This window comes from Mesoplodon bidens, assembly GCF_964165515.1.
Source record: "Mesoplodon bidens genome assembly, chromosome: 19".
Lineage (NCBI taxonomy): Eukaryota > Metazoa > Chordata > Mammalia > Artiodactyla > Ziphiidae > Mesoplodon > Mesoplodon bidens.
Genome location: NC_138179.1, coordinates 23,673,223 through 23,700,982, shown reverse-complemented (window position 1 = coordinate 23,700,982; position 27,760 = coordinate 23,673,223). Strand labels below are relative to the sequence as shown.

Here is a 27,760-nt window from a genome sequence, read left to right as displayed (position 1 = left end):
AGCTGATGGGGCTGCAACCAGGGACCCTCTGCCTGTGTGGGAACAGAGGTCAGGAGATACGGGGGCAGGGAGATGCTTCTGTATGTACTTGGGAGGTTTTAATTCTCTTCCGTACCAACCACTTCCAATCTCCTTGACTAACACCATCCTAGTCACCTCCACCTGAATGCTAACAGCAGCCCCCTAACGGGATCTTCTGCCCCTGTTCCTGTACCCTACAGCCCACACAGCAGCCAGAACAATCTAGTCGAAAGTAACATCAGCCTCCTCGGAACGCTTTTGTGACTCCCAGCCTACTGGAGTGAAAGCCTTTGTCCTTTAAGTCAGGGGTCCCCAAGCTGGCACCGGTCCGTGGCCTGTTAGGAAGCAGGGCGCCCAGCAGGAGGCGAGCAAGCAAAGCTTCATCTGCACTTACAGCCGCTCCCCATCACTCGCACGACCGCCTGAGCTCCCCCTGCTGTCAGCATTATAGGGAGTTGTATAATTATTTCGTTATATGTTACAATGTAATGATCATAGAAATAAAGTGCACAATAAATGTAATGTGGTTGAATCATCCCGAAACCATTCCCCTCACCTTCTGTGGAAAAATTGTCTTCCACGAAATGGGTTCCTGGTGGCAAAAAGGTTGGGGACTGCTGCTTTAGGTGGTCTATAAGCCCTGCTTGGCCCAACCTCCCCTGTCTCTATATATGCATCATGATTGGCTTTGTTAAGGGCTCCTTCTCTCTCCCCTCCCCCACCAGACCGTAAACTCCGAGAGGGCAGGGATTTTTGCTTATTTTGTAAACTGCCTTCACCACTGTTGCCAGGCAGAAGCCCAAGCTCAGTGCTGCCAGAGCTTCTGATTTTTCAAGAGAAATTACATATCTGGATTTTTATGTCAAATCTGATGTTTAAGTATTGGCATGTAATAAAATGTTTCAACAACACTATGCTGGCCAAGTAAATTAGAGCCATGGATCTCTAATTTATGGTCTTTGGCCTTGTGTAGCGAGGCAGTGGCCAGGTTGGGAAAACATGCTCAGAAAGGACAAGGCACTGAGAAGATGGGATGGAGAGGGGGTTGGTGGGGATGACAAACAGCCCCAAGAGGCCCCTGGTTGACATGCTTGGCGATGACCACTAGGGGGGGCTCCCCACTACCTCCCCTCAGATCACACCTGGCCAGTCTCCACCGCCACAGAGGAAACTGTTGATGGAACCCTAAAACACCGGCTGGAGGTCCCCAAAGGGAGGCGCAACTGTTGTAACAAGCAAAGTGTTCCAAGGCTCTGGGGTCCATGTGGCCAGGTCTGTTCCGTCTTCTGTTGGGACTTCTCTTGGGCCCTCCCTGTATTGGAATTTTTCTGACTCTTCTAGTTAGATTCCTGCCTCTCCAACCCTAGGTGCCCAGATGCACCTGGACAATGTCCACCTGCAAAACCAGGCAGGGGCAGGGCGAGGCCGGGTAGGGAAGGGACAGGAAGGTCCAAGCTGGGATTGGCCACAAGCTTCAGCGAACACACTGGGGGGACTGAATGGCCGCTTCGTGAACCAACATCAAGGGGCAGGCCGCTTGTCAAGACTCAGGAACCTGACTCAGGACTCAGGAACCTGGCCCAGTGTCCTTCTGTCTCGTAATTACCAACAACCTCACAAGGGACATGGTATCTCCACTTTTGTGGACAAGGACAAGTGACCAGTGAAGTGACAAACCCAAGACCGCACAGCTGTGAGTGGTGTGATTTGATCCAAACCTGGGGCTGTCTGATGCCAGGCTCTGTCCACCCCACAGCTCTGCCCAGGAGGAAGGCATGAGTGACTCATAAAGGAATCAGACTCCTAGGACTGGAGGGAATTTTAAAGTCTCTGACTTCATCACCCCACTGGACCTGGGATTTTTTTTTAATATTCTAAGTCAGAAAATAAATTTATTTTATTTAAATGCTGTTTGTTATAAACATGATAGTTTGGAGAACATTTATCAAAAAAAATATGGCAAATTCTATATGTTTCCAGTGGTGTTGGGAAAGTTGGACAGCTGCATGTAAATCAATGAAGTTAGAACACACCCTCACACCCTATACAAAAAAAAACTCAAAATGGCTGAAAGATTTCAATATAAGACATGACACCATAAAACTCCTAGATGAGAACATAGGCCAAACATTCTCTGACATAAATCATACCAATGTTTTCTTAAGTCAGTCTCCCAAGGCAATAGAAATAAAAGCAAAAATAAACAAATGGTACCTAATTAAACTTGTAAGCTTTTGTACAGCAAAGGAGACAATAAACAAAATGAAAAGACAACCTACAGACCAGGAGAGAGTATTTGCAAATGATGTGACCAACAAAGGCTTAATTTCCAGAATATAGAAACAGCTCCTACAATTCAATAACAACAACGAAAAACAAAACCCAACTGAAAAATGGGCAGAAGACCTAAACAGACATTCCTCCAAAGAAGTCATACACATGGCCAACAGGCACATGGAAAGATGCTCAACATTGCTAATTATTAGAGAAATATAAATCAAAACTACAATGAGGTACCACCTCACACCATTCAGAATGGCCATCATTAAAAAGTCTACAGGGCTTCCCTGGTGGCGCAGTGGTTGAGAGTCCGCCTGCCGATGCAGGGGACACGGGTTCGTGCCCTGGTCCAGGAAGATCCCACATGCCGCAGAGCGGCTAGGCCCGTGAGCCATGGCCGCTGAGCCTGCATGTCCAGAGCCTGTGCTCCGCAACGGGAGAGGCCACAACAGTGAGAGGCCCGCGTATCGCAAAAAAAAAAAAAAAAAAAAAAAAAAGTCTACAAATAACAAATGCTGGAGAGGGTGTGGAGAAAAGGGAACCCTCCTACACAGTTGGTGGGAATGTAAGTTGGGGCAGCCACTATGGAAAACGTATGGAGGTTCCTTAAAAAACAAAAAATAGAGTTACCATATGATCCAGCATTCCCACTCCTGGGCATATATCCGGACAAAACTATAACTCAAAAAGATACATGCACCCCTATGTTCATAGCAGCACTATTCACAACAGCCAAGACATGGAAGCAACCTAAATGCCCATTGACAGACAAATGGATAAAGAAGATGTGGTACATACATACAATGGAATACTACTCAGCCATAAAAAAGAATGAAATCATGCCATTTGCAGCAACATGGATAGACTTAGAAATTATCATACTAAGTGAACTAAGTCAGAAAGAGAAAGACAAATACCATATGATATCACTTATATGTGGAATCTAAAATATTACACAAATAAACCTATCTATGAAACTGAAACAGACTCACAGACATAGGGAACAGATTGTGGTTGCCAAGGGGGAGTGCATGGGGGAGGGATGGATTGGGAGTTTGGGATTAGCAGATGCAAACTATTATATATAGAATGGATAAACAACAAATCCTACTGTATAGCACAAGGAACTATATTCAACGTCCTGTGATAAACCATAATGGAAAAGAATATGAAAAAGAATGTATAGGGACTTCCCTGGCGGTCCAGTGGTTAAGACAACACACTTCCAATGCAGGGGGCATGGGTTCGATCCCTGGTCAGGGAACAAGGATCCCACATGCGGCTAGGCCAAAAAAAAAAAAAAAGGTAGTATATATATGTATAGCTGAATCACTTTGCTGTGCAGCAGAAATTAACACAACAGTGTAAATCAACCATACTTCAGGTAAAAAAAAAATTCTATATGCTTCCTGCATAATTTATAGTGAGATCAATCCCCATTTATTATATGTAAATATGTATATAATGTTCAAGCTTCTTTTTTATTTATTTTTATTTATTTATTTATTTATTTTTGCGGTATGCGGGCCTCTCACTGTTGTGGCCTCTCCCATTGCGGAGCACAGGCTCCGGACGCGCAGGCTCAGCGGCCATGGCCCACAGGCCCAGCCGCTCCACGGCACGTGGGATCCTCCCAGACAGGGGCACGAACCCGTGTCCCCTGCATCGGGAGGCGGACTCTCAACCACTGCGCCACCAGGGAAGTCCTCAAGCTTCTTTTTTAAAATTTTATTGTTTGAGGCCTATCTTTATTGCTTCTAACTATTGGTCACTAGTGAAAGGTCCTGTGAATAAATCCAGCAAGATGTCCCTCCCCACGTGTCTCTAACCAGCTGGGATCAGAACTCTGTCTCCCTGTAAGCTAGGACCCCAGCCTCTGTACCACTTCATCCTCTTTGCCTGAGGAGGTCTGCTCTGTGTTTGACCAAAGCCCTCAGGGCCCTCCTATCTTCCTGAACAGCACATCTTTCATTTAAAAGGACCCTGTGTAAGGAAAAGACCCCACCCTGGGATTTGAATCAGGATCGCTGGGAGCCCCAGGAGCTGAGCAGGAAAACCCGGGGTGTCCGGCGCCAGCATCTCTGACTCACATGGTAAGCCCCAAGAAGGTCAAGGTCAAAGAAAGGTCATCGGGGGAGTTCCCTGGTGGCCTAGTGGTTAGGATTCTGGGCTTTCACTGCCATGGCCAGGGTTCAATCCCTGGTTGGGGAACTGAGATCCCATAAGCCGTGGGGCGCTGCCAAAAAAAAAAAAAAAAAGAAAGGTCATCTTCAGGCCTCTCACCTTTGGGGGGTTTAGAACAAGCTTCTTCCCTGGCAAGGTTCTCAGTCTTTGCTCTGAGGAAGAGCTAATGCCTAACACTGGTCTGGCTTTCTTCTCGCCAGCTGCAGACCGTCAGGCCTCTGCCCCGGAGCTCCCTGGCTCCTCTGGTCAGCTCTTGTCTGCTTGGCCAAAGGAGACGTCACTTGCTGGTGTCACTGGAGTCAGAGCAGTTACAGGCCCGCGCAGATGCAGATGCCCGGAGGGCGGCGGGGGCGTGGGAGTGGGGAGCAGGCCGGATGGGATCAGAGCCGATGGAGACAGAGACTGTCCCTCCCAACTTGCTGAATTACGGGAGTTCAGTTGATAAACCTTCCTTCCAGAAAGGCTCCCAAGAGCAAGCTCTCGCTGTGAACGCACTAATCAGATCCCGCGAGAAGCTGTTCCCGCACCTTTCCCTGAAATGCCATCATCCCGTGTCGAATTTACTGATTACGCAATAAGAAGATGTCTTCGTTAATTTCACAAGACAAGGCCGTTAGTCTACTTCTAGAGCTCATGCTTCCTTGTGAAATCATGAATAGCATCAGTTCCTGTTAATAAATGGAAGGCATAAGGAAAATCAAGAATAAGTACTGTGTTTATTAACATTCGGTGATTAACATTTCAAAAGCAATTTAAATAAATACAGTGCAACTCTGAGAGGGGGCCCCAAGGTAGGGATCGGTATGGAATGAAACCACACTCATTGGAACCTGGGAAATTTTAAAGTCATATTTTTCAGAGTAGCTGTTGCCGAGGTGTGCACCAGGGAATCTGTCCAAGAAGCACAGGCTGTGGGGAATGAATGGGTCCAGGGTTGCCCCCACAAGTGTCTCTTCTCCAAAGGCAACAGGAGCCTGGAGACTGTCCTTCCCCCTGTACATCCCTCTCCTCCAGTGTCCTTAGTGAGAGGGAGATGGGAACAGAGGGCAACATCCATGGCAGCAGGTGCAGACCCACAGGTGGGTGTATGAATTCTGCAGACAGGAAGCCTCATTTCTTAACTTGCTCTGTTCCAAGTTCCTGTGCCACTGTGATAGGCTGAATAATAGCCCCCTTCCCCCCAAAGATATCCACACCCTGATCCCTGGTGCTTGTGAATATGTTGCCTTGTTTGGGGGGTGGGGGAAAGAAGACTTTTTGTTTTTTGTTTTTTGTTTGGCTGAGCCTAATGGCTTGTGAGATCTTCATTCCCTGACCAGGGATCAAGTCTCTGCAGTGAAAGCACTGAGTCCTAACCACTGGACCGCCAGGGAATTCCCAAAAGAAGACTTTGTAGATGTGATTAAATTCAAGATTTTTCTTAATTGAAGCAGAGTTGATTTACAATGTTGTGTTAGTTTCTGGTGTACAGTAAAGTGATTCAGTTATATATATACATATATTCTTTTCCATAATGTTTTATTATAGGATATTGAATATAGTTCCCTGTGCTATACAGCACGACCTTCTTGTTTATCCTAAATTCAGGATCTTGAGATGGGGAGATTATCCTGGATTATCCAGGTGGGCCCTAAATGCCATCACATGCATCCTTATAAAAGGAGAGGCAGAGGGAGAATTTGCTACACACAGAAGAGGAAGAGGCAATGTGACCAGAGAGGCAGAGATTGGAGTGATGTGGCCAAAAGCCAGGAAATATCCACAGCCACCAGAGACGGTGGGAGAGGGAAGGAACAGATTCTCCCCTACAGCCTTTGGAGGCCGTGAAACTGGACCAGGCCAGTGAAACTGATTTCAGACTTCTGGCCTCCACGACTGTGAGAGAAAAATTGTATGTTCTTGTAAGCCACTGAGCTTGTCGTAGTTTGTTACAGCAGCCATGGGAAATTAATAGAGTCGCCTTCATGACTTTTGCCAAGTCTGCACACCAATAGTGTAATTGTTTACTAACATTTGTCTTCAAATAAATTCTGAGCTAATAATATAGCTTTCTACTTTCACCTCGTGCAAGAAAAAAATTTCATGAAATCCTAAGTTTGATACTCATAAAATTTTCAGTTTAACATCGTTTTCAATGCTCATCCCATGCCCCCTACAATTATCTGTTAAGTCACCAGACCACCAATAGAGGTGTCTCTCACTTATGAAACACTGACCCAGTTCTGCACAGCTTAGGAAGGACTCACGGTGCAGCTGGGCTTTCAAAACTGCTCCGTTAAGTTCAAATTTCGCTTGAAAATAATCAGAAAAAAGAAAGAATCAGCCCCTTTAAAAATAGAAGCCATTTCTCCAGCAAATTTTCGCAGAGTCAGGTTTTAAAATGCAGAATTTAGCAGAATCTTAAATCGTTCTTGGTAGAGTTACTAACATATAGATAAGGACCCTTAAAGGAGGGAGCCACAGAGTGTGCCAGCAGGAGGCTGGATCTGACGGCGGCATCTAGCTAACAGGAATCTTGTTTCCCCACCTCGAACCGGAATTGCTGGTCTCCATGTGTTTCTCTCACTTCTCTGCCTCAGGACAGACGGATACATAGTGAACCAGGAATTGCTGCGCAAGGGAAGGGGCAAGGATTTTTAACGCTGAGGGATGGCGAGGTGGTAGAATTGATAAGGTCCCCAACTGGAGAAGAATATGTTGATGATTGAAGTTTCCCATGACTCAAGCAGGGGAACAGACAAAGCAGGAAAATTTCATCACCAAAGTTGGAACTGCCCAAATGGGCATATCTGGGGAGGTCTCCAAGTCCAAAAAGAGAGTCAGGCTAATCTAGCTCATGCCTGGGAGTAGATATGGATGGATAAGCAGTGGGTACTGACAGTTAAATTCTAAACCGGGCCAGTCCTGGATTTGCACCTATATTTCCCCAGCTTTTTTAAAGCATTGTTTCATCACAAGTTGTCATGGAGAGGAGGAAGTAATTCAAATGTGTTTGATGGAAAAGCTGATAAGTGGATAGATTCTCTTTTTTAGTTTATACATTACTGTTGGGAAAAGTAATCTGAAAATAAAATTCTCCTTTTTAATTCTAAAAGGTCTGTAGTTTAGATCACAAGCCTATCATCCAGGGTTCCACCAGCCAAGCCTAAGGGAAACCAAGGCCTCTGACCTCACCTAAGTGACCAGTCACATGTTTCCTCCTTTACTGCCATATCTCAGCACTAATCTGGCCCATCTTCTGATCATTAGCATCACCCCAAGGCTCCAGGAGGAACACTCTCCCTCCTGATTCAGTCAAATACTGCCTTGGAGCTATGGAAGACCACTGTGATTTTAACCTTCCTGGCATTATCCCTCTCTTTTCTGGCACCAGCATCCAGGACCTCCCCTTGGGAAGACTTCTTTGAAATTGCTGGATGGAGCTGAGCCAGCCCCCTTAGTTTCTAGGGGTGGTCATATATTACAGATTAAGCCAACCAGCGAGTCCCATCTCCTTGCCCCCAGCGAATGTTCAAGGGAGGGGTCAAAGAGAGTCAGGGTCAGAAGTTTTATTTCAAATACTTGGAGAATCTCCATACCTAGGCTGAATCTGAGAGTCAGTAAGACTGGAGATGCTGGCTGCCATGATGAGAGAGCTTTAAAGAATAAAGTTGACAGAGTTACATCAAATCAAAAGAAAGCAGAGTTAAGATACAGAGAGGTCAGGACACTGTTTGAGACCCTGGATCCAGCCATGCCTGAAGCTTCGTATCCCTGCATCCTTCATTTATAGAAATCAATACCATACATTCTTCTTCTTTTTTGTTGTTGTTGTTGTTGTTGTTGGATTTTCTGTTATTTACAATTGAAAGTGTCCTGATAAATTGAGACTGAGTCACAAGCTATACCTTTGTAGGAATAGTGCATGTACCTCTTCTAGAGAGGCACATTGCAAAAAGGCATACCTGCCTGCTCAGGCTGGGGCATGGCCAGCCTATCAGAGTTCAGCCTGGATTGCAATCCCCACTTGTCCCATATGCCTGGTGTCCTTGTGCGGGGATTAAGTTGCACAATATACTCGATAGTCCCATGACTCAGAAAGGATTTTCTCCTTGTTGTAGCCAGCCTCCAAGAGGGCCTCCGGTGAGCCTCCCCTCCTGGTATTCTCGCCCTTGTATAATCCCTCCCAGCCCCACGTAGGGCTGTGTAACCAATAAGATAGTGTAGAAATAAGATGAATAACTTCTGAAGCTAGATCACAAAAATTACTGCGGCTCTGTCCTACTGGCTCTTGGATCACTCTCTCTGGGGGAAACCAGCTGCCACGTCATGAAGACACTCAAGCAGCCCTTTGGAGAGGCTCCATGTGTTGAGAACAGAGGCCTCCTGCCAACGGCCACCACCTGCTCATCAACCACATGAGTGAGTCATCTTGGAAGTTAGTCCTCCAGCCTCAGTCAGGCCTTCAGATGACGCAGCCCCTTGCTGGTATCTTTTTTTTTTTTTGCCGCACCACACAGCTTGTGGGACCTTAGCTCCCCGACCAGGGATTGAACTTAGGTCCACAGCAGTGAAAGCCCCAGTCTTAACCACTGGACCGCCAGGGAATTTCCCCTGCTAGTATCTTGACTGTAACCTCATGAGCGACCCCAAGCTAGAAGCACCCAGCTCAGCTGCTTCCGAATTCCTGACCCACAGAAACTGTGAGGTAATAGATATTTATCATTGTTTCTTTTGTTTTTTTTTCTTTTTTTGCGGTACATGGGCCTCTCACTGTTGTGGCCTCTCCCATTGCGGAGCACAGGCTCCGGACGTGCAGGCTCAGCGGCCATGGCTCACGGGACCAGCCGCTCCGTGGCATGTGGGATCTTCCCGGACCGGGGCACAAACCCGTGTCCCCTGCATCGGCAGGCGGACTCTCAACCACTGCGCCACCAGGGAAGCCCCTATCATTGTTTTAAGACGCTACATTTTGCAGGAATTGGTCCAGAACAGTAGGTAACTAGTGCACACTTCTTTATCAGTCTTCTCTTCCCCAATCCATGTCTTCTTCCTGGCTAAATTCCCTGGTTTCTTCACCAGGTTACCCACCACTGCTCCATGCAGCCCTTCAGTCTCATCCTCTTTCTTCAGCTGCGGTTTTCTCTGTACGGATCACGCTTCGATGCAGCCCCCAAGCTCCCCCTCCTCGTCCTCCATCCATCTCTGCCTTCCTCCTCCACCTGAAGAAATGGCTCTTTCTGCTTCCTACATCCCCACTCATTTTCCTCTTGACAAACATCCTGGCAGCGGTTACGGTTGACAACCCTTGCTCTAAGAAAGTAGATGTCTTCATATATCCCAAGAGACCAGGAAACCTGGGGTTTTGTTTTGAGGCTGCTGTCCCCTGCCTCATTGCCCCATCTTCCCAAAGCACAAGGGCAAAAATCTCCCACATCCCCTTCCTGTGGAGAAGTCCAGGCAGCCTGAAAAGCCCTGTGAATTCTAATTTTTCACAGGGCTTTTACAGTGGCAGAAGGGGCTAGGGAGCAGTATGCCATGATCGCCATGGCAACACGCTCCCTGGCGGGTCCTGGGCTACACTCCCAGGCAGGGGAAGCAGCTCCCGAGTGTGTCTGTCACTGTGGGCATCAGAAGGCGAGCTGCCCGGGAAATAGAAGGGGCTGAGGCAGCAAGGCTTAGTGGGTGTCCCATCTCAAGAGGCACACAGCCAGGTGACAAAGCCAGCGAGTCCGGCACTAGACGAACAGGTAAGCTTGACCCAGGCCCTAACCGGAGCCCCCCGTAGCCAGGTCTCTGTCCTCCCTGCACTGTCTTTACTCCCGGATGATGCGGTCAGTGCTGGGTCGCAGGTGGCTCCTGCATCTGCAAATAAAGGCCAGCAAAGTCCATCATTCACTGTGTCAGTGGTTCCCAAACTTAGCTGTTCATTGGCATCCCCTGGAGATCTTTACAAAATGATGATGCCTGGTTCCCAGATACTGACTTACTGGGTATGGAGTGCAGCCTGGCCCTCAGGATAGTTTAGATCTCCAGGTGAACCTAATATACAGCAAAGGGGGGGAAGCCTTGCACTAAGCCAAGGGTCTCAGCCAGGTCTGTGCATGAGAACCACCAGGGAACTTAAGCATGTACACACCCCAGACCTCAATAATGAAAGTCTCCATAGTTAATCCCAGGTATTGGAATTTGTCACAAGTTCCCAGTGATTCCAGAGAACGGTTGGCGTTTCATATCATGAACCCAGCATAACATCAGGCAAAACTTTGTAGAGTGGAGGGTCAACAAGGAATGTGGGAGGAACGGGATGGATTGGAGACTTCTGTGGGCCTCACATTGCCTCTTGGGGGTAGGTCTGGCTGGGGGATGTGGCACTGAAACTGTGAAGTTAAGATTGCTATTTGTATAGACCAAAGATGATCTGGCATTGTTGTTTCTGTGTAGTTCAATTTAATACCAACTCACTAGGAGACAACTGTTTCCAGAGGCTTCTGTAAGGAGGCAGGCACGGTGGGGGCCTAGAGTTTGGTCAGAGTTCAAGGATCCAAGTAGCTCAGCAGGGTTATCTGCATGTGACATACATGCAGTTTTAGCACCGGCTGGAGTCATCTTCCCAATGTTAATTCTTGATCCTATCCCGCGACCTGCATAGATAGACCTGGATTCCCCTTCTCAGCAGCCGTTTGCTCAGAGCTTCAAGGCTTGATGCTCCTCTCAGGAGGTTAACGGTTCAGCCCCTATAAGGAGAGCATTGCTGGAAGGCAGAGCTCACCATGGGCTAAAGTGTCCAGATCCCCTACCTAACCTGGTGAAGGGCCACAGGTACAAAATCTCTGTTCATTATTCCCTTGCTTATTATGAGTATTTAATTTTTTACTGTTTTTTTTAGCTTTAGTTTATATGTCATATGTGCCCATTGTAAATAACGAAACAATGCCAAGATTTATAAAGAAAGGATCATCTCTGCCCACCCTCCCCTCCATTCCCACCGCCTTTTCCCACAAGTGACCAAGGCTAACAGCCACCTCATTTAATTTTTGTTAGGAAGTGAATTGTTCCACATAAATGATTTGTCCAGGAATCAAAACTGTCTCTTTTTCAAACCCTCCTACACTGTTGGTGGGAATGTAAATTGGTGTAGCTACTATGGAAAACAGTGTGGACATTCCTCAAAAAACTAAAAACAGTTACCATGTGATCCAGCAATCCCACTCGTGGGTGTATACTCGGAAAAGACAAAAACTCTAATTTGAAAAGATACATGCACCCCAATATTCACAGCAGCACTATTGACAGTAGCCAAGACATGGAAGCAACCTAAGTGTCCATCAATGGATGAATGGATAAAGAAGAAGTGGTATACATATTCAATGGAATACTACTTAGCCATAAAAAAGAATGAAATATTGCCATTTGCAGCAACATGGATGGACCTAGAGATTATCATACTAAGTGAAGTAAGTTAAACAGAAAAAGACAAATATTATATGATATCACTTATGTGTGGAATCTAAAAAAATAATACCAATGAACTTATTTACAAAACAGAAACAGACTCTCAGACATAGAAAACAAACTTATGGTTACCAAAGGGGAAAGGGGAGAGGGAGGGAATAATCAGGAATATGGGATTAACAGATACACACTACTGGGGCTTCCCTGGTGGTGCAGTGGTTGAGAGTCTGCCTGCCGATGCAGGGTACATGGGTTTGTGCCCCGGTTCGGGAAGATCCCACATGCCGCGGAGCGGCTGGGCCCGTGAGCCATGGCCGCTGAGCCTGCGTGTCCGGAGCCTGTGCTCCGCAACGGGAGAGGCCACAACAGTGAGAGGCCCGTGTACCACAAAAAAAAAAAACAAAAACAGATACACACTACTATATAAAACATAAACAACAAAGATTTACTGTATAGCACAGGGAACTGTATTCGATATCTTCTAATAACCTATAATGGAAAAGAATCTGAAAATCTGAATCACCTGAAACATTGTAAATCAACTATACTTCAGTTTAAAGAAAAACCCTGTCCCTTTTATTTGCAAACACTTGAAATAACTTGAGATAGTTTAAGCACTGTGGATGAAGTTTGCCATAGATTGAATGTGCCCCCCCACAATTCATATGTTGAAACCTACCCCTAGTGTGATGGTGTTAGGAGGTGGGACCTTTGGGGGGTGAGTAGGTCATGAGGATGGATCCCTCATGAATGGGATTAGTGCACTTACCAGAAAGACCCCACAGAGCTGCCTTGTCCCTTCTGCCCTGTGAGGACACAGTGAGAAGACAGCCGTCTATCAACAAAGAAGCAGGTCCCTCACCAGACACTGCATCTGCTGACGCCTTGATCTTGGACCTTGGCTTCCAGCACTGTGAGAAATACATTTCTGATTATAAGCCACCCAGTCTAGGGTATTCTGTTATAGCAGCCAAAATGGACTAAGATAAAGATCATTCCGAAAAGTATTACACAGTGCCTTGACTTGGAAGGAAATGGAAGGGCTCAGGGTCATTGTCACTCTTACAAAGCTTTATATTGGAGAATGTTTTATAGTTCACCAGCCACCTTTCAATGCATTTCCTACTTTGGTTTTTCCGACGGGACTGTAGGACAAGGCAGACGTCTTTTTTCCTGTAGGATAAGGCAGACACAGATGAGGAAACTGAGGCTCTGGCTAGAAGAGCAGAGCCTGGGCTACCATCTCCATCACTTGCTTTTCAAGCTTAGTTCAGGATCTGCTTACTCAGCTCTGCCCCCGCTGTCTGTGCTGCCCTGTGTGTCAATGAACATCCATCACCAACATCTTAGAAACACCTCTGGGCTAAGGCACTTTTTATTTTCTTGAGCCTTTTTTAGTGATTCTCCCAGATCCCTCTCCCCGCTAGTGTCAACTGTTACCTGGCACTTCCTCCTGCTGTCAAGATACTTGTCCCATATACTATGGACTGAAAAGCTAGGGAAGGAAAATTAGTTTGTTAGAATTGTTTGGAAACGGTGTGAATATGCTCTCACTGAGATTCTGAAGGACTTTCCTAAGAGTTAGGTATATGGAAGAGGCTCGGGGACTATACCTCCTTTTTTATTATGGAACTTTTCAAACTTATAAAAAAGGAGAGAATAGAATAATGACACCCCACTCCCACCCCCGCTGAAGCAGCCCGCCTTCTACAATTAACATGGTACATGCATTTCTTGCCTTGTTTGTTCAAAATTCCATTTTGCTCAGTTCTTGTTGAATTCTGGATTCCTGAAGTGTCTGCATATTCCTGTACCATTATTATCACTTTGAATACCCAGAGAGGACCCCTGTCACGCACCCTTTCATTTCTTAGCTGTCACTCAAGATGCTGGTATGGGCGGGTCTGAAGGGCAGTTTGCTACAAGGTTCTCAGGAAGCAGCTTGAGTTCTGCCCCATCTCCAGGCTGCACCCAGGGTCCTCACAGAGCAGTTCAGCTTCTCAGGCTCTGACCTCCAGGTGACCACAGGAGAGCATTGGCCTGACTGGGAAATACTGCCGGGGAAGTCAGGAGGAATGTAAACCTGTGTTCTGTTTCCTCCCCAAGGTTGCTCTGGAAGGAATTTTTATTAGTCTAGAGAGTAAATAAGCATGAATTCCACCCGCTTATGACACCAAGCCTAGAAGTTTCCACACACCACTCTCTGCCTTCTCAAATCCCAGATTTGGGTAAAGTCTCTTCCAGTCTGAACCCAGCCCAGGGCACACTCGCTAGAGCTGGACTCTTGACAGAGAACATTCACCAGATGGCCTCCTGTGAGCCAATCCTTCCCATGATTTCCTGAAACAGGTATCACCACCCACCCCATTCCCCACTCCCGTCTTCTGCAGATGAGGAAACGGAGTTTCTGGGAGGTGAAGTCACTTGTCCCAGCCATGTAATTAGTAAGCAAAAAAGTTGGGACTCGGATGAGCCTAATAATTATAGTCATTGAAGAGACTGTTCCTTTCCTGTTGTGATTAATTCCGAATTTATTTTTAGTCTTCAAAAGAATGGAGACTCGTGGTGGGGTTTTGTTCTGAGCCAGAAACTTGCTATTCCTGACAGTTTTCCCAGGCCAGCCCCCTTTCCCACGAGGAAACCAACAACCAGCAGCGAGGTGCATTTTTTCAAAGCTCAAGATTCCCCAGGGATTTGTGTCCGCCTAAGCGACTCTGGAGAACTATTTTCACACCTTGATAAGAGGGACAGCACCTCCCAATGAAAACCCCAGCCTCAGCCACACTGCTGGGGAAAAGGAATTAGGGTCTAGCTTGTCTTTGGGGTAAGAGAAGCAGGCTGGATGGTAATCAAAAGCCCATCCAGTGTGTGTGTGTGTGTGTGTGTGTGTGTGCGTGCGTGCGTGCGTGTGTGTGTGTGTGTGTGTGTGTACTTCAAAGACAGCAGAGACCAGGAGGGGCAGCAGTTCTCAGAAACCTCTCAAATTTCTTTTCTAAGCTTCCAGAGAGCCCAGCCCACGTTGGGTGGATTTTTCCAGGCTTCACATATGTTAATAGCCGCCATCAAGTTAGAGGTGGGTCTTGGCCCTGGAGGCTTGCTGTCTCTTTAATGTGGCTTTGCCTCTCTCTGCTGGGCTCCTCCGTGGATATTTTGTTGTTATTTACTCCCAAAGGGGAATATCACTTCCTTACTTCCAGCTGCCGCCAGGGTCCTGTGGGAATGGGGCAGACACTCCTTTGCCACCCACCTGCCAAGGACCGATGTAAAGATGGACTTCTTCTATTTCTAAATGTTATTTTTGGTCCCACAACTTACGATTTCTCTGTGGCCTTTCTTTTCCTCTCTCCTCCCCTTTCTCTTTTCTTCTCTTCATGCTTCTTTTGCAAATGAATTTCACCAGGGAAGCGGGGTCTGGCCAGAGTCAGCTCTGCCTTCAGAGCCTGGTGGGTGGGTGCATGTGGGTGGTGGATGGAGTGAGGGAAAGCAGGGCTGACTTTTCTCTTCCGTCCTCCCTCCCTGGTCTCTCTCCCCCTCCCCTTCTCGCTTCTATCCCATCCCTTTTCTCTTATTCTATAGCCTCCGTCTCTCCCATTCCCCACAATGGCTTCCTCTCCTCGTTTATCTATGACGTCTCTGCCTTCCATTTTCTGCCTGCCTCTGGCTCCACTTCTGCTTCCCTCGACATCTTTTTAATTGGTGGTTCCTGGCCAAATAGGATGCAAATGCAAACGCTTCCGACTTATAAATTATAACGTTCTCCAGTGGTACAAAGACTACCTGAAAATGTGTGGCAACCTTAGTGTTAAGGATGGTGTTTCTCAAAGTACGGTGTAAGGACTCCGGTAGAATAATACAGAGGTTTTACTAAAAACACAGATTTCTGGGTCCTATCATAGATCCAGTAAATCAGAATCTCCAGGAATAGGCATCACTTTTAACATGCTCCTCCATGATTCTTTTCTTTCTTTCTTCCTTCCTTCCTTTCTTTTTCTCTTTCTTTTTTTTTCTTTTTTTTTTTTTTGTGGGATCTTTCCTTGCAGCATGCGGGATCTTAGTTCCCTGACCAGGGATCAAAACCGGGTCCCCTGCATTGGGAGTGCAGAGTCTTACCCACTGGACCACCAGGGAAGTCCCCTTGGTGATTCTTATACACACGGAAGTTTCAGAATCTCTGGCTGCACCTCTGGCTCAGACTCCACATGGGAGAAGTGGGGAGAGGATGGATGGAGCTCTGAATGCTTTCTCTTCCTTGTAGGTCCAATGCCAGGTTTTTCCCAGACTCCAAGAGAACTGGACCCATTTATTTTTTTCCAAAGTCATGATTTCTAAATGCTTATTTTCAGTACATCAACTTTCTTTTCCTTCCCAGTGTCTTCTTAAAGCTGATTCTCAAGATCACCGATTCCCAAGAAATGCACAAAACATCCACTACAATGCAGGAAGACAATGTTAGAACCTCTAATTGTGTATAATATATATTTTAATATAACTTAAAAATTTTTAATCTTGTGTATTATAAGACACATTAGTTTAGTGATTCACGTATTTAATTTATAAATAATAGAAATACATATATTTGGGAGTTTTACTGATAGAGGTACACAGTCAATAAAGTTTGGAGAACACCGCTCTAGAATCAAGACACTATATATTCTTTGAGGTCAGGGACTATATTATTTTCTTTAACAAACTGTACTGAAGCATAGCATCCATACAGAAAAGTGCACAGGTAAGTATACAGCCTGGAGAATAGCCCTGTGTAACTCACACCCAGATCAAAAAGTAGATTATTACCAGGATCCCAGATCCCCGCCCTCAATACCCTTCCCTCAAATAACGACTCTCCTGACTTCTAGGAATTTCATATAAGTGGAATCATGCTATATGTACTCTTTAGTGGTTTTTTTGGCCAACATTACATCTGTGGGATTCACATACCTGTAGCAATAGTTTGTGCATTCTCGAAGTGTAAAGTTTTCCGTTATATAACTATGTCATCATTTTATCCACTCTACTGTAGATGGACACTGGGCTGTTTTCAGTCTGGGGCTCTTATGAATAGTGCTGCTATGCACGTTGTAGATGTCTTTCCACGAACATATGAACACAGCTCTCAGCTGGCTCTACACCTAGGAGGGGAATGGATGAGTCACAAAGGAGGCTCCCTGCAGCTGTGCTAAGTATCGTGTTTCCCAACGGGCTCCTCTCAGCGGTGCATGAGCGCCCCATGTGCCTCAGAGCCTCATAATACCTGTTTTGTTTTTATATTTACCACCTGGTGAGTGTATATTGTTACTTCCTTTTGATTTTGATTTGCTTTTTTTTGATGATTAATGAAGTTGAGCACCTTATAATGTTATTGGCCATTTGGATGTCTTCTTTTATGAAATGCCTGTTCAAGTCTTTTCCCTTTCCTCTATTGCGTCATCCACCTTTTTCTTCTTGATTGATAGGAATTCTTTATATATGCTCCATACTTATCTCTCTATCCCAGGCTCAACACACTGTCCATTTGATAGCACAGGCTTAATAGCTCTTCAGGTTGTTGCTGAATAAACTGGCCCCTGGTTATGGAAGAGCATCCTTGTTTTTTTTTTTTTTTTTTTTAAATATTTATTTATTATTTATTTTGGCTGCTCCGGGTCTCAGTTGCAGCACGCAGACTTCTTAGCTGCGGCATGCATGCGGGATCTAGTTCCCCGACCAGGGATCGAACCCGGGTCCCCTGCATTGGGAGCACGGAGTCCTACCCACTGGACCACCAGGGAAGTCCCAGGGCATCCTTGTTGAATGAATGAGGCCTTTGCATATTTTTGTTTAGTTTTTGGTTTATGTTAGCAGCTTTACTGAAGTATAATTTACATACCAAAAAATTTACTTGTTTTAAGTGTACAAGTCAATGATTTCTGGAACTGTGCAGAACTGTTACCACAGCCCAATTTTAGAACATTGTCGTCACCCCAGAAAGAAACCTCCTGCCCCTTTGCTTACTCCCTATTCCCACTTCCATCCTCAGGCAACTGCTAATCTCTTTACTGTCTCTATAGATTTGCCCTTTCTGGACATTTTATGTAAATGCATCACACAATACTGGCTTCTTTCACTTGGCATGGTGGACGTCTTTGAGATGCATCCGAGTTGCAGCCTGTATCAGTACTCCATTCCTTTTTGTGGCTGAGTGAGTAGTCCATTGTATGGGTATACCACATCTTCTCTGTTCATCAGTTGATGGGCATTTGGATTATTTCCACTGTTTGGCTCTTAGAAATAGTGCTGCTGTGGATATTCACTGCGAGTTTTTGTGTGGTTATTTGTCTTCATTTCTCTTACGTAGATAACCTAGGACTATTGCTGGGTCATACGGTAAATTTATGTTTAATTTTTTTAAGAAATTGAAATCCTTGTATTTCTCTGCCATCCATAGGCTGCTGGCGCAAGGGCATATGAGACTGTCTCCAAGTAGAAAAGAAATATCCACCAGCACATCAAGTGCTCAGTGTTGAGAGAAAGCTAAGAAAAAGGGAGTAAAGCCTGATCTTGGGAGTTTACAGTCTAATCCAGATGTTCTAACACATGTGTTTATAGAGTAACTTGGCAATATGGAAAATCTGAATCTGCACAAAGGTCCAAACTATCTGTGCAAAACGAATTGAGGAAATACTGAATGCCTACTTTTTGCAATCTTAGGCTTTAGGAGGGATAGACGGAAATTTAAAACAAACATGTTATCCTTCCCCTGAGTTACTAAGCATCTAATCAGTAATGTAAGACTTAGTTATCAAAGAAGTTAAATAATTAGAGATTTAAATACAAGTTCAAGATAATAGAAGAAGATGTGGGGGTGGGGGGGAGTAGGGGAGGAAGGCAAGGAGGAAAAAAATAAGGGAGAAACTCATCTTTCCTTCAAGATCTTGTGAGAAAACAGAAACCCAGAGTGTGTTCCTTTAAAATTTTTGGCATTCCAAAGATGTAAGGGTTTCCACTTCTATTACTGCCCTGGAAATCTTAGTTCAAAAAGAAGTGTTGAATAATAAATAAGCAGGACCATTGGGCTGGGTAGATAATAATGACTGCTAATATTTGAGTACTTAATGTGCCAGCCATTGCTCTAAACAGCTTACATTTTTACTCACTCAATCCTCTTAATAACTCTATGATAGAAATACTATTATCATCTTCTAATGATGAGGAAAATGAGGCTCAAAGAGGTTAAGTACATTGCCCAAGGGCACACAGCTAGAAGATGGCAGAACAGAACTTTGGATACAGAGTCCAGAGCCTATACATTTAACCACCTCAAGTCCTATAGTCCAGCTATTTGATTCAGTCTCCAATCACACATGGGGAAATAGACCCAGAGGTGTCAGGGGATTTATCTGAGATCAGGGACAGGAATTCCATTGACTGCTAGCGCAGTCTTACTTCTATCAAGAGTGACATTGGGTATCACCAGAGGGCCCTTTAAGATGCTGTTTGTGGATGAGCCACAATGCATTTTCTGACTCCGGCAGAGTGGACCAGAAGAAGCAGTGCTCCATGTACAATAAGCCAGGTCTGACCTCTGCTGTTGACCAGCCATATAATGGTGGGCAAGTCATGCCCTCTGAGCCCAGTTTTTCTACTTGTAAAAAGTAGAAAAGTAGTACTTGTAGTTTTTCTACACCAGCTCATAGGACTACAGGAATAAAATGAGAGAACTGAAGAAGTTGACAGCCGTGATCAATTTTGGTGCTGCAGAACTGTTTGGGGCCGGTCATTTGGAACTGAAGTGTAGGGCATGCTGTGTCAGCTGAAATTTCACAAGTCCAGACTGGATCACAGGTTGTTTACAGGTACCCCAGAGGAGTCTGGATTGCAGGAAGGCTCTGGACCAGCCATCCTAACTTGAACTGGGCCATATCATCAGATACGAAACCTGAGGTCAGCCTGCACAAATGCCCCTGATATAGGGCATTTTAGACCCGTTTAAGACTTTGATTAGGTCACTTTTTTAAAAAATTAATTTTTTATTTTATTTATTTTTGGCTGCTTTGGGTCTTCGTTGCTGTGCGCGGGCTTTCTCCAGCATCCGTTGCGGTGCGAGGGTTTCTCATTGAGGTGGCTTCTCTTGTTGCGGAGCACGGGCTCTAGGCGTGCAGGCTTCAGTAGCTGTGGCACGCAGGCTCAGTAGTTGTGGATCGCGGGCTCCAGAGCGCAGGCTCAGTAGTTGTGGCTTAGTTGCTCCGTGGCATGTGGGATCTTCCCAGACTAGGGCTTGAACCCGTGTCCCCTACATTGGCAGGCGGATTCTTAACTACTGCACCACCAGGGAAGCCCGGGTCAGTTACTTTTAGTGACTGTTTTCTGTATCAAATTTTGCAGCTCTGCTTTAAGGGACTCTTAGTGGTGACCGTGGTCAAGAGTTTGTTTCCCCATGATTGTAGACAAGCAAGGGTTTGTGAATTTGCAATTGATGGAATATGATAAACAATCTGCATTTGTCAACTTGCCCATGGCCAGAGGCCAGGCTGAGGCTGCTAGGGCAGATGGCTTAAAGGCAGAATTTGGCTCAACAGTGATTCTCAAAGCTAGGGTGGGCCTGGGCATGAGCATTTAACATTACTCAGGTGACTCTAATGAGAACCACTGATTGAAAGTGTGGAAAGAGATCTTAAGGCTCTCGTAGCCCAGCTGGGCTGGTTTTGTAAAGGGTATCTATGGAAGCATAGTGAGAGATGAGGGTGGGGGAGGTATTGTGGAGGGCCTGAAATGCACAGGCTGAGAAGTCTAAGTTTAATTTAAAAGGTAATAGGGAGCCATGGAAGGTTACTGAGCAGGATGTAAGGGTAGGCAATTAGGAGTATACAGAGAGATTAAAGGGTTCGGCTATTTACAGTTTAGGAAATGGAATTTAAGTTTTCCTATAGAGTAGGCGAACAAAGAAAGCTTTCTTTTACTTCTAGGCCATCAGTTCAAGGTCAGCTTCCTTCAGCACCCAGGTCCACTGGTACCAGCAGAGTAGGAACTTGTCCCAAATGAATTTTGTAGGTACCTGGCACATGGCGTGGAACGTGGCAGCCTCCCACTAAATGTCCGTCGACTGAGTAAATGAGTGTAGACTCCTCAGCCTGGCCCATCTCGATTTCAGGAGAGCTGGTACCCTGGGCCAGCCTCCCCTTTGCACGCACAAGCGACGGGGGCTGCTCCTCTCACCTTGCCCTCTCGGATTCCGACTCCGTCGCCTCGCCGCTCGGTCCCTCCGGTGTAACCCGCTGCCACCTGGCTTCCCGGCTCAGGCGCCCCGCTTCAAATCTGTCTCTCACCCATTGTCCAGTTTCCGGTGAGTCAAGTTCAACCCCAGGTTCAACCCCTAGTGACGGCCACAAACACATTCCCTTACAGGCACCCCGGAGGAGGCGCCCGCCCACCACCGGCCACGAGGCCTACAAAACGCGTAGAGCGGGGCGTTTCTATCCCCGCGGCTTTCAGTGGTGCGGGTGTGAGCCCGGAGACCCCTCCCCAGTGACCCGCCCGCTCGGCTAGGGAGCGCCCGGCCCTCAGCGGGCGTGGCCGCCCCGGTCCAGCCCCCGCCCAGTCCCGCCCCCTCGCGCCGAGAAAGCCCCCGGCAGGCTACCCGGCTGCCAGCCCCTTCTCCACGTCTGCCGCCACTCCCTCGCCGCGGAGCGGGGCCGAGGGGGATGCTCCGGGTCCCACCTCCGCGGGGAGCTGCGCATTTCCGCGCGCCAGGGCGGCCCCGGCTCTGGCCGGCCCTCGCCTCGGCCGCCCGCGTTCCGCGTCCCCGGGAAGTTGTCTCCGGAGCCCGCGGCGCCTGGGTCTCCTCCCCCTGAGCCCCGCCCCCCCCGGCCCGAGCTAGGAGCCGCGAGCCGCCCGGCCCGGGGGCGTTGCCGCTCGCTCCGAAGCCAGCAAGTCTCAGCTTCCCTGCGCGGGGCGCGCGTCCCCCGCCTAGCCGGGGACCCCCGCGCACCCCCGAGACGGCGCGCGCCCAGAGCGCGGGAGCCCGGGGCGCCGGGCGCCTGGGACCCCGCGGAACCGCTGCCCAGACTGCGGGGCTCGGCAGGGATGCAGGCTGCGCTGTGAGCCCGGGCGCCAAGGCCATGTCCGGCGCCCGCTGCCGGACCCTGTACCCCTTCTCCGGGGAGCGGCACGGCCAGGGGCTGCGCTTCGCCGCGGGCGAGCTCATCACGCTGCTGCAGGTCCCGGACGGCGGCTGGTGGGAAGGCGAGAAGGAGGACGGGCTCCGCGGCTGGTTCCCCGCGAGCTACGTGCAGTTGCTGGAGGTAAGGGGCGAGGGCCCGGGCTGGGAGACCGGCGCGCTCGCATACCTGTTGCCCGCGCCCGGGAGGCCGGAGCCGCCCCTGCCCGAGGGGCGCCCCGTGGGCCGCAGCTGCGCGCCCGACCCAGAGCCGCGCGCTCCTGAGGGCGGCGGAGGCGGCGGGCGCCTCTCCGGGCGTGGGCAGCGCGGGGCTCGCCCTCCGAGCGCTCCCCGTGCCGGGCCTCCCGAGTACATCGTGGCCGCCCTGAGGAGGCGAGAACTTGTTGCCAGTGTGAGTTCGGGAGCTGGCGGGCTCGTTCCGGCGGTGGCCGGGTCCGCAGGAGGGTTGCGGCGTACGGCGGTCCAGGGAAGACGCACGGAGGATGGGGCTGGGAAAAGTGGCACCGCTTGGGCCCCGGAGCCCCGAGCCTGCCGACCCGTGGACGGTCGTGCTGCGGCGGGTCAGCTGCCTGGCCGCCTCTGGGCCGCCCACTTACTGGTCAGCTGAGCCTGGTTAGCCACCAGCCCGAGCCCCGTCAGCAGGCTTGATCCAGGGGTGCTGCAGCCCCCGGCCAGCGCCCCGTCCCCTGGCCCAGCTCCCCGAGGCCAGGGTTCAGAGCCTGAAAAGTGGCTTGTCCTGGTGTTCTGGCCTGGCCCCGGGCTTCACAGGACCTGCTGAGCCAAGTCGGCTGGCTGTTTATTTTCTGGGTGACAGTTGGGAGGCCTCGATGTCCTCTCATCGCCGAGCTCATGGTCATAGCCTGAGTGGGATTCTAAGTTCCTCAAGTCCTTTGGTGGCGTGTGGGGTGGGCTTTTACAGGGTGTCCCCTTTAGTGAAAGGCTGCCCAACCCCAAGATTGTTGTGAAGGCTGTGAGTAGACGGACGTATTCTGGCAAAACTGTCCAAATCATAGAGACTGAACTGATTAATAAACTACCCTCTCCCCCCACCTACTTCACAAAGAACAAAGTAGCAAATTTTGACTGAAAATGCTCTGTGCAACTCAAAAAAGACAGAAAGAAAGCTAGGTAGCGGCGAAACGGTTATGGGTGAGTTTGCCTGAGAAATATCCTGTGGAAACATTATCAAAATAGAGCCTGGCCTCTTAGAGGCACGTGACGTTTCTTTCAGGTCCAGAGGACAAAATCCCTCCTACATGGATTAGTAGCATTTGACCAAGGTGAGGCTGGAAGGAGCCTTCCTGGGCTGTCAGCTGAGTATATTCAGGCACCTTCGTGGTTCTGTCGTTTGAGAGCCTGGCTGCCTAGGAGAGGCTCAGGTGTTCCTCAGCTTTGCTAGTTCCCTTCCTGAGATTCAGGTGTGGAAGAAAGCAAGTGAATTGCTTCTTACGAAGACCCGGAGCCTCCTTGTTTCTAGCCCAGCAGCCCTGGCAGAGACTCCTGTCGTAGAGTCCTCTGGCGGCCACGCTTTTCCAGGAAACACTGATGTGGAAATTTGGCTGTTGGATGTCTGGTGAGGAGTGTCCCTGGCTGGACTCAGCCAGCTGTGCGTTGGGTTGGGGTGAGACTGGTGGGTTTGTCGGCTGTGTTAGCAAGAGTGAAGCGTCTTTGCTTTTTCTTCCCGGGAGGAAAGGGAGGGTGAATCAGACCACCCAGGGGACAAGCAGAATGATCAGCTAGGACAGCTGTGGGTGTGTCAGTCACAGTTCGTGGCATGTACGTTGCCTAAGGTGCTTTCAGACAAGTACCCATCTGTGTGAGTCGTACCCCTAGAGGGGCTTACGTTTGTTAAGCACCTACTAGGCACCAGGCATGGTCCATACAGTGTCACCAATTCCCCAGACAGCCCTGGGAAGGGGGAGGCACTATCCCCATTTTACAGGCGGGCAAACTGAATATGAGACAGGTGAAGGCAGTCGGCCAGGGAGTAATGCTTGCGTAGCTGGTTAGCAGCTCAGCTGGCTGAATGCTACCCTCTGTGCCTATGTCTCTTTTAAACCCAATATCCTTGGCCCAGCTGTACCAGAAGGCAAGTAAAGAAAGGGTCTGGATCCCTGTGGGAAAGGGCCAGTGCAGCCCCTGAGGTCCGCCTGCCAGTGACCACATCCATGAAGGAGGCAGGGATGCTGGGGCTCCAGTGAGGGCAGCTGCTCCTTCCTACTGGAACATCTCTCCTGCGAAGCCTGGGGTTTGATTTCACTCAGAGCCCGCTGGTTTTCCCACAGGTGGAGACAGGAGTGGGCCTGAGCCCTGCGACTCTTTTCAGGGCCAGAGCAGATGCATCTTCCACAGGGAGGATCATAGATCAGGCCCTTTTGTCTCTGGGAACCTCTCCCCTGAGCAGGCTGGACCTCAAGGCTGAGGCTGGGGAGGGATGGAGGAGATGCAGGTAGGGTCCCTTGGAATGGGGTGACTCCCCAAAGACAGGCTAGGTTAGGGGGAGAATGCAGAACTCCTGAGGGGGTTGCCGGTGGTGGACTGGCCAGCATATGGCACTGAAGGAGTGCCAGCCAGGTGTTAGTGCAGAAGCCAGGAGGCCAGAGAAGGGCCCACTTACTAGAGCTGGTAAGCCTCTGCTAGTGGGCGCCTGGCACTGAGCTTGCTGGGGGCATGGAGTTCAGAAGGCCAGGGGAGCTGTCGCAGATACAAGTACAGACAGAAGGGGCTACACCAGCCTCCTGCGGTGGGAGTGGGACGGTCGGTGCACAGCTGAGAATGGCACCGCCAGCATAACCCCCACCCTAGCGCGCCGTTTGCTCTCTGGCGGAAAGAGTGACGTCAGGAAACTCCATCTTGGCAAGAGCGCGCTAAAGATTGAGGGCGGTGTGTGCAAAAGGCGCACGCCCCGAGGATTTCCTCCTCGTTCATGTGAAAAAAGGGGAACTGAGAGGCCCTGGTTTGCAAGAAGCATACCCCGTGGCGGGGAGTTGGGAGCTAACTGAGAGGGCCCAAAGATCCACCCTGGTGGCCTGCCCCTGCGGAGAGGCCAGTTTGGTGGAGGTTCTGGTCCTGGTTCCTGGGGAAATCTCTTTGGTCAAGACCCCAAGGAAATGGGGGGACAGGGCAGAACATACTTGGCTTGCAGAGGGCGGCCTCCAGGAGAACCTGTGCCAAGCAGAGCTGGGGGGAGCCCTGGTGGGCAAGGACTGGCCACAAGGATCCTGCTATTCAGTGAGTGGGGCAGCCTTCCAGAGGGTGCCAGGTGGAGGGGAGCCAGCTCCTCCCAGAGAAGGGAGGAGGCTAACTGATAAGACCCACAGCTGCCCAGGAGTTATCAAGGCCCTTAGATAAAAGCAGCCAGAAACATCTTTCCTGAGGGTCTGTTCAGCCATGAAGAGGTCAAGGATCTGAGAGAGACATGGTCTAGGAGGAGCTGAGGTGATGCTCTTCCCTCGAATGAAGAGAAGAAATTAGGGCTCTGGGAGATACTGTAAGGCATCTGCAAAAACCACCAGAGCTTGTGGGAAATAATTCTGGAGGGTAATAAGATTGGAATGCATACACGACAGAGCTTTCCTTGATGGAGGTGCTGTTCTCAGAATCCGCGATCTGGCTGCAAGGTCACTTGCAAGGTACTCAAGAGGTACTAACAGAATATGACACTGCCGGCTGAACTAGTCAGCTGCAGAGGATCACCCTTGCACCTCCTTCTCTTCACCTTCTGTTCTCCCATTTTGGGTTCAGGTGATGGTGCTGCAGGCGTTTACAAGGTGTGGCTGGGGCAGAGAGATGCGGGGCTGGGGAAGTGGGCTGTGCTGTGGATCGTTAAGGGATAATATTTTATCCATTGCTATGTAACAAGCCACCCCAAAACTTAGTGTCGCAAAACAACCATTTGTTACTATCTCACACTTTTCTGTGGGTTGACGGGGCTCAGCCGGGCGCTTCTTTTGCCGGTCGATCTCGGTGTCTCTCGTGCATTTGCAGTTAGATGGTGGCTGCAGCTGGGGTCCTGGAGGCTCAGCTGGGCTGGAACCTCCAAAATGGTGTCTTCACTCACATGCCTGGTGCCTTCCATATGGCCTTTCTCTCTGCGTGGTGTCATCCTTGGGTGCCTTTCTGCATGGCCTTTCTCTTCAGCAGGGAGTTGGAGTGTTTAACATGCTGGCTTCTTAACACAAAAGTGCACGTTGCCAGGTCTTCTTAAGGCGTAGGCTCGGAACTGGTGGCATCACTCCTGCCACCTTCCATGGGTAAAGTGAGTCACAGTGTGGGAAGGAGGTGCATACAGGTGTGTATACAGCGAGGCAAGGTTCATTGAGGCTGTTTTGCAGAGTAGCTACCTCAGAAGGGTAGGGAGAACACCCTGGGACAGGTGATCCATTAGAGAGGAAGCGGTGCCAGGCCAGACCGTTGAGAGAGCCTCGGGGTGGGGGGGAGGGCGGTAGAACGAACAGATTTGGCCATTCTGCTAGGAAATTCTCCATCGCCATCCTTGGAGGTTTTTTTTGTTGTTGTGTGTTGTTCGTTTTTGTTTTTAAAGATGCCAGGGATTTCTTTATAAAGGCCACACAATAAATGGTGCAGCTGATTTTGAAACTAGGTTTTCCTGTCCCTGAAGCCTGGGTATGTCCCCTGGGCCACGGACAAACCAGCCCAGCTTCTTCAGGTCGGGGCTACTTGGTGCTGGTTGTTAATGGACATGGTGTATCCGAGCTGCCTGACATCTAGTAGATGCTTGATATGTTATACAAATTGATTTTAATACAGGGCCTTTCTTTCTGTTACGTGGAACTTATCTAAAATGGGTGTGACCTTGTTCCTCACGCCCGTATTTTTTAAGGCGGTCGTCAGCTCTTTCACAAAAGGTATAATTAGGGATGGTGGTTTGCAGAGCATGTAGCTGTGATCGAAAAAATTAAGGTGCTTTCTGCCATCTTCACGAAGTCATCCTGCCCTTTGATTTGGGGGCTGTGGCCCGCGTTTGTGGCTCCTGTGCCGTGTGAAACTCTACCTTTGGCCCATACTCTGTCTGCCTCTGATCCGGAGGGGCGTCCCCCCCTCTGCACTGCTCTGTGCTGGTCTGGTCAACTGGCCACCCCTCGGGACTTCAGAGCAGTCGGCAGGGCTTGTTGGATTCTCTGGATTCGGGGCATCTTCACAAAAGTTCCCTTAGCAACAAGTCGGCAGGAGTCCCTGACATCTGTTAACCACCACGTGAATCCCTGCGGTCCATTACCAGCTAGAAACATGAATGAGATGCTGACCTGCTTGTACTCTCTTCCCAGCCTGAAAACGCCCAGCTTTTATCTGACAGCCTGGTTGACCTCGTCTACGAGGACGGATGCTGGTCCCTACGTGGCTGGTGAAAGAAGAGGTTTGATATACCAGGAAGGCTTGGATACAAGTTAGGTGTCAGGATTTTTGTCGGGCCACTCCAGGGGACGGCGTTCTCCCAGTTTGCCCGCTTATTACTCCCAGCGGCCAGGCGGCACGTGACAAGCTTTCCAACAGAATGTCAGCACGGGTCCCCCAGTCCTTAACTGCAAAATGAGTAGATTCCGCTCTTTCCTACAGTGGCAAGGCTTCTGGGTGGTGTTTGTCCCCATGGAGAGAAATAGAAATGGTGGCCAGCAGGTCGGCCTGGCTTGTCCTTTGGAGGACCAGAGCATGGGTGACATTGTGTAG

At 48.9% G+C, this 27,760-nt stretch overlaps 1 protein-coding gene across 3 annotated transcripts in view; it reads left to right on the top strand.

Annotated features, from left to right (window-relative positions):
• The first annotated feature begins 21,573 nt into the window (after positions 1-21,573).
• Positions 21,574-27,760, top strand: part of GAS7 (growth arrest specific 7) — a 205,032-nt gene continuing 198,845 nt past the window's right edge. For all 3 annotated transcript variants that reach the window (XM_081219271.1, XM_081219270.1, XM_081219274.1), the window contains exon 1: positions 21,574-22,196. In XM_081219271.1, coding sequence (XP_081075397.1) covers positions 22,014-22,196 — 183 coding nt within the window. In that variant the 5' untranslated portion in view covers positions 21,574-22,013. The remainder of the gene's footprint in view (positions 22,197-27,760) is intronic.